Raw genomic sequence first — 6,661 nt, 5'->3', positions numbered from 1 at the left:
CGGTGCTGACAGGGCCAACTGGGGATAGTAGATTGTTTAGAAGCCAAAATGACTGACTGTTTTCAGTTGTTGAAAGGAACTGTTTTTCCTCTAAGGACATGATTCATTAAAACTGTATGCTGCATTTACATACATTTCTGCTGAATACCTCTCTTTGCCTGAAAGGCTAAGAACATGCTGTCTTTTCAAGTAGTCAGTGTCTAGGTCCATACAGATGACAAGCATTTACAGAAATCAGGCTTGGACAAAGTCCAGCAGCACAGCAGGAAATAGTTTTCTGTATCTTATCTCCTCTGAGTCAGGAGAGAGCTGTGGTATCCAAACTCTATGTCCAAAACTTCAGAACAATAGTGATACACCGAAGGGTAAAAACAGGTTGGTGTAGTCTCCTTGCTTGTAACTGGGCAATGGAGGACCTTCTAAATACCAAGAAGCTGAATTTAGCCACTTATTTTCCATTATGTCTCTGTCCCAAAGGACAACAGTTACAATGTGATAATGAAGAACTTGAGCTACATCTAGGATCAGATCTACAAAGAGTCTTCTAACAGAAATCATAGACCTTTTTTAGATGCTTTTTAATATTAGAGACTGACCCCAAGTACAGTGATTGCATCTATGCTAACAAAGTAAACCAGGAACACACTGAGTCATCAGACTGCAATTGTTCATAAAATTAAAACATTAGAATGGCTCCTTGAACTCTTCCAAATATCCTCTGGGCATAGCCCACACCAGGATCCATTCTGAGGAAGCCACCCTGTTTAGGAGGCCAGAAAAGCATAAATATATGGATATTATCTAGTGGTGAAAATTTGTATGAGGCTATGAGAATGACCCCCTGTACACTTCATTAAGTTTCACTCTTTACTAGGTTACATGTAGTCATGTGATGAGTATTAGGTCCATCCAACTGAGTGTCAGGCTAGTATCAGGCAACTCAGCTGAGTGTCCTGATCATCTGACAGGCATTATGCCCTCCAGACCCCACATTAAGTTCTAAATTTCCAGCACAGTCAATGGAGAATGGTATGCTCATTTGGAGAAATCCTAAGAGAGAGATCCAGATGCTTTTCCTTTTTTTAATTAACTGTATCATAAAACAATTGAAAGTAAGTGATGTCTTTATCCATCCACGGTTTAGATGAGGGCATGCACTCAATGCAGCTTGTTTGGCTTCTTTTTTAAAAAGTACACTTAAAAAGTACACTAGGTGGAATATTCCTAGAATAATTTGCAAACTAGTCCAAAACAACAATATCACAAGAATAAGACCTTATTTTCAGGCCTCTCTCAGTGTTAAATAATGTTAACCCCCAGGTGCTGAGGCATCCTGAAAAGCAGAGGGAAAGGGAATACAGCAAGACCATCCATCCTTTCCAAAGAAGTTGGGCTACTAAGCCGGTGGGAGACCAGGCAAGACAGAGTCTGAGTTCTCATTGCAAGGTGCTGAACTGGAGTCCCAGGTCCTACCTATTGAATGTGTGTGTTGCCCAGGAAACCATCATGAAGAAAAAGTGGAGATGATGGAATTTGCCTCACTTGCCTGTCTGTTGTGTAGGCACTGACAGCTGAGTGAGTCTCAGAGCTCCTCCTACAGTCACCAGAGAGAAAGAGGAACTTTTATTATGCAAGTCCTTTGGACTGCTATAGACATCTACTTTAAGCTACCTGATACATGGTAAAACAATTTAATGAATGTTTCAATAAGAAATTTAAATAGCTGCTGCTAGAATGAATTCTCACTCTGGTTCGACTTCTGGGAGAGATCTGAGTTGAGGGGTCAGCAGTTCTTTTGACCCACAGTCTACAAGGAAGCAGGGTAAGGACACAAACGGAAACTAGGAGAGCAAAGGTAGCATTTTCCTTCACAAATCCTAGTGCTCCATTTGTCTTAAGAGTTGAGGGTCAAGAAGGCAAGGCCAGAATGGTCAGGACTTTTATTTGCAGATAAACAAATGCACACAAGCAAATGTACAAGTAATGCTGTATTTACACAAAGTCTTCAGACAAGTTCTACTGCTATTTCATCCTTTTCTTTATCCATAACCCTTGCTTCTAATGTAGATGAGCTAAATCAGGCTTAACACTGACAAACTGAGTACAATTCAGGAGATAAATCCCATTTTAAAATGACAATGCTAACACGGTTTTAGAGAGGAACTATTCTTCAAGAGATTTTGTATGTTTCTGGCTTTGAGAATTTGGGGCAGGTAGGCAAGAGGGGGATCAAGTTGCACCAGGAGAAATTTAGATTGGATATTAGGAAGCATTTCTGTCCTGAAAGGGTTCTCAGACATTGGAATGGGTTACCCAGGGCAGTGGTGGAGTCCTCATCCCTGGAGGGATTTGAGTCGTATAGACATAGTGTTGAGGGACATGGGTTAGTTGGGGACTTGTCAGTGTGAGGTTAATAATTGGACTTGATGACATTATAGGTCTTTTCCAGTTAATTCTGTGATTCTGCTTGCCTTTAGTTTCTTTAACAAAGCCTCTATCAAACATTTCTGTTATGAAAGAGATCACTCAGGATAAGGTGACAATGTTATGGGAATCAGCTTTATGGGAAGAATTATACCTGTCTAATTTAAGAATTTCTATTTTCCTTTCAGACAAATCTGTAAAGAATTCCAAGACCTCCTAAGTCAAGACAGATCACCCCTCGGATCCTCCAGACCGACTCCAATACTAGACCTCGACATCCAGAGACATTTAACACATTTCAGGTATGATTTTGAAAGAGGACTGCGAAGCAAAATTTATAATTTTGGTAAAGACTACATATGATGCTATAATGATATTTGTTCCCTTACCTAGAACACTATGATAAAGTCTATATTCCTTTTGTTATCTATGCCTGTTAAAAGCCCATGTTTGCCTAGCAATGTGGTTCAGGCTAGTAACATTAACCCTGCTTCTAAGATTACAGTCCAAGTTTGAACAAGTCATTTTCTACATCTGCTGGCCAAATCTCCCCATCATCTGGCCAAAGAGTTGCCTTGCTCTAAATGGGAGATAAATAACAAACCAGCCAAAAAAAATGAATGGTCTGGAAAGGTAGAAACTCAAGTTCAGAGCCAAAATAACAACACAGATGAATCGAAGTAGCAATAAAATAAGGAACACTCAGGCTGCATCCTTATCAATTAACTAAACAGTTCCAGTAGCCTCCATGCTACTGAGATCATTTGACATCATCTTACCATGAACATACTATTAACTTCTAGCCTCCAAAGCAGATTGGCCTTAAAGCAGATTACTCACTGGAGCAGTCTCACTGCACTAATTCCTCAACATCCTGGAAAGGTCTGGGTGAATGAAAGCTGACTCAGACTGAAAAGCCAGAGAATCCTAATATATTTAGACTCAGTTCCTGGTCCCATGCCCTAGCAATATTTAATTTAGTAACGGGGACAGCCTTACAAGCTGTTATGAAGGCAAGGACCCATGGTATATGCATGGCAAGTCCAAACTTCATTAGAATTTTATCCAAGTTATGGATAAAAGTGTATAGATGGCTTGGGATCAGAAAGATTTATTAGCCCAGGAGCTGCTGTGCAATTTCACATTTTTGCTTTAGGCTATGTGCTAGATACAATCAAGAGTGAGATGGGAACTTCCAGAGGGCCACTTTGAAATAGCGGGGTCATCGAAGATCTTTATCAAAGATAAGTGTGATGAAACATCCTAGAGGTGCTCCTGTCTTTTCTCAGGCCACAGAGGGGAATACATGCCTAGCTGAGGCTACAGATTTTTACTTTTTTCTGGCCATTAGCTAACACCTGAAAAAATCAACCTGTAAAGAACCATTCCAAAGAGTTTTTTACAAACCATAACACCAAACAGGTTTGTTAGGCCTATAAAGCCTTAGAATGACGTTGCCTATTCTTTAGCACAGTCATCTGAGACACTCTTCATTCATTAGCTGGATAGACAACTTTTGTGTCCCAACACCCCAATATCTTTTAGTTATTAAGGTTCTGATAGAGCATGAGGCACACAGCAGCCAGGTAGCGTGACATCTCTAAGTTCAGTCCCTCTGACTTTGAATGGAATCTGAAATACCCACCATCCCACCTCTTCCATCTATCTCTTGTGGGGAGGTGGGAGGCAAGGATAACACCTGATCCACAAATACACACATTCCTGTTTATGCTTGTACATACCTGTGTGCATCCTATGTCTACACAAACATACCTAGACAACCCCATTTCTGTTCTCATGCAGTGATGTGCACACACAAACACATCTCACCTACGTCTGTATATACTTTCCCTCACACACACACACTCCAAAATGCCTAATTGCACATGCACACCAAGGAAGACATACTTATTTATAAAGGAAACTCACAGAAGGGTTTTAATGGGATACCTAGGTTTGTGGGAAAATAGATAATTCCCCATTACATACACACAAAATAAATGTGATACAAGGTAGTTAAATCCCAAAGTTTCCTTTGTTTAAAGCAGTCAGAATAAAATGCTGGAGGCTTCAGCTACAAAAGCTGACAACTGGTACAGCTCCCATCATTCTTTTTCTGCTTCACTTCAGTAGGCTGATGTACAAAGCTTCTGTAGGCAGCTCCTGGATCATTCAGTGCTTTCTTTCATGCCTGCTGTAGGCAATAAGTGTTGGACTGAAACTGGGCACCTAGAAGAGCACAGGTCTTGATCCTACACAGATGCTTCCCTGGACTTAAATCAGACAGCCTTATTTGGTGCCTGTGCTTGAGGAATGATGACTACTGCCAGACCCAGAGGCTGAGCTGAGACCATATTCCTTTTCCATCTATTGTAGAGAAGTTGAGGTCAGATGCAGCTTCTGACCCAGACTTCTAACTCTACTCATTTATATATAGCTGCCTCCATTTTATAGAATCATAGAATGGTTTGGGTTGGAAGGGACCTTAAAGATCATCCAGTTCCAACCCCCCTGCCATCAGCAGGGACACCTTCCACTAGACCAGGTTGCTCAAAGCCTCATCCAGCCTGACCTTCAACACTTCCAGGGAGGGGGAATCCACAACTTCCTTGGGTAACCTGTTCCAGTGTCTGACCACCCTCACAGTGAAGAACTTCTTCCTAATATCTAATCTAAACCTGCCCTCTTTCAGGTTAAACCCATTTCCCCTTGTTTTGTCATTAACTGCCCTTATGAAAAGTCCTTCTCCAGCTTTCTTTTGGGCCCCCTTCAGGTGTTGGAAGGCTGCTATAAGATCTCCCCAGAGCCTTCTTTTTTCCAGGCTGAACAGCCCCAACTCTTGGGCTCCACTTGCTTGTGATGTTACTTGCTCAACCATAATAATTAAGATCAGGGTTCACAGCCTGGCATAGGTCGAAGCAGTTTCCTGTTTCTTCTGTTTTAAATCTTTGAACTCACACATGTCTCTGAAGTTTTTCCACTGAGTCCCAGTTCATCAAGATCTATAAACATGTGTCCAACCTGAAGTACAGGATAGTTTCCACCAAGGGATCAGAATTGCTGGGTTTGCTCAAATTCCAAACTCAAAGTTCATACAAAGCGTAAAACATGGGAAATCTTCAAAAGAGTTGCCAGTGAGCCTGAAAACTGCTGAGTTTTGCACAATTTCACCAGATACACAAAAAACAGAGGTTCTTCTACACCCCTGGTACAATCATGTTTGTGCAGCTGCTCTCTGAGACATCCCTCTGACCTGAATACACAAAACTCTGCTGCATGAGGAATGATTGTCCAATATTGTTTGACCATGAACACACAATTCTGTAGACCTTTACATTCATAGCAAAAACTACTGTCCACTACATGAGCCGGGGTAGTATTACATATGTTTTATTCAAGAATTCTCCCTTTTTAATTCATTTTGGAGTATCTTACTGCAGAGAAGTTATGTAGATATTAGTAAATAAAAATAGTGCTGGGGCATAGGCAGGTATTGGTTGTCTGTGCTGCTTTTTAGCAAGTTATCTGGATTTTTGTTGCCCTAACTACCACTGTCCCAAACTATTTCTGGGCACAGCACTGCATATCTACTACTAATATATATGTATATCTGAGAATTCAAGGAAGCATCAGCCCTTCTTACAGCACAGTTATGTGCCTTACCTGTGCTACAAAGAATGTGTTAAGATTTAGGGAAGTCCAGTCTTGTCAGGGTTGGATCAGAAGCCACTGACTTCATGTGGAGCAGCTCAGATTTCTAAGCGTATATGTGTGTGGGTTCAAGAAGAGGTGATACGTTGTAGGGCTACCCAAGCTGTCTTTCAGCTCTTCTTTGATTCCTTCATGATAAATGCAGAGGAGAAAGTGGAATAATATTGTGGGTTGTACCTGGCCTGATATCCACCATTTGAGCTACAATGCCCCCAGTTTCTGAAGACAGAAGCCACAGCGCAAGCAAGAAAACCCTAGAAAGATCCGTTTCTCTTACTAAATGCTGAGACTTTTTATCCAGATATGTGTCTCTTTATTTTCCTCTTAAAGGTTGATCTGTGTAAATTCATTGATGGGTCTACTACAGTAGACAACAAAGTCAGCACATCAGTACTAGAAAAAAAAACAAAAGTTTCTACAGCTTTAATGAGAGGAACATATTTGTCTCACCCTTTACTTTCAAAAAGAAGTGAGCATCAGAAAATATAGAGAAAGAGGAAGAAGGAAAGAAAGAAAGAAAGAAAGA

At 40.9% G+C, this 6,661-nt stretch overlaps 1 protein-coding gene across 1 annotated transcript in view; it reads left to right on the top strand.

The window, feature by feature from the left end:
* Positions 1-2,726, top strand: part of LOC104528528 (transcription factor AP-2-delta) — a gene marked incomplete at its 3' end in the record, with an annotated part of 21,275 nt that extends 18,549 nt beyond the window's left edge. Inside the window, exon 5 of the mRNA XM_010172564.2 lies at positions 2,613-2,726. Coding sequence (XP_010170866.2) covers positions 2,613-2,726 — 114 coding nt within the window. The remainder of the gene's footprint in view (positions 1-2,612) is intronic.
* Between the last annotated feature and the right edge of the window lie 3,935 nt (positions 2,727-6,661).

Source organism: Antrostomus carolinensis, unplaced genomic scaffold, assembly GCF_000700745.2.
Source record: "Antrostomus carolinensis isolate BGI_N321 unplaced genomic scaffold, ASM70074v2 scaffold9647, whole genome shotgun sequence".
NCBI lineage: Eukaryota > Metazoa > Chordata > Aves > Caprimulgiformes > Caprimulgidae > Antrostomus > Antrostomus carolinensis.
Note: the sequence above shows the minus strand (reverse complement) of the source record. Positions and strands in the feature narration are given on the sequence as shown.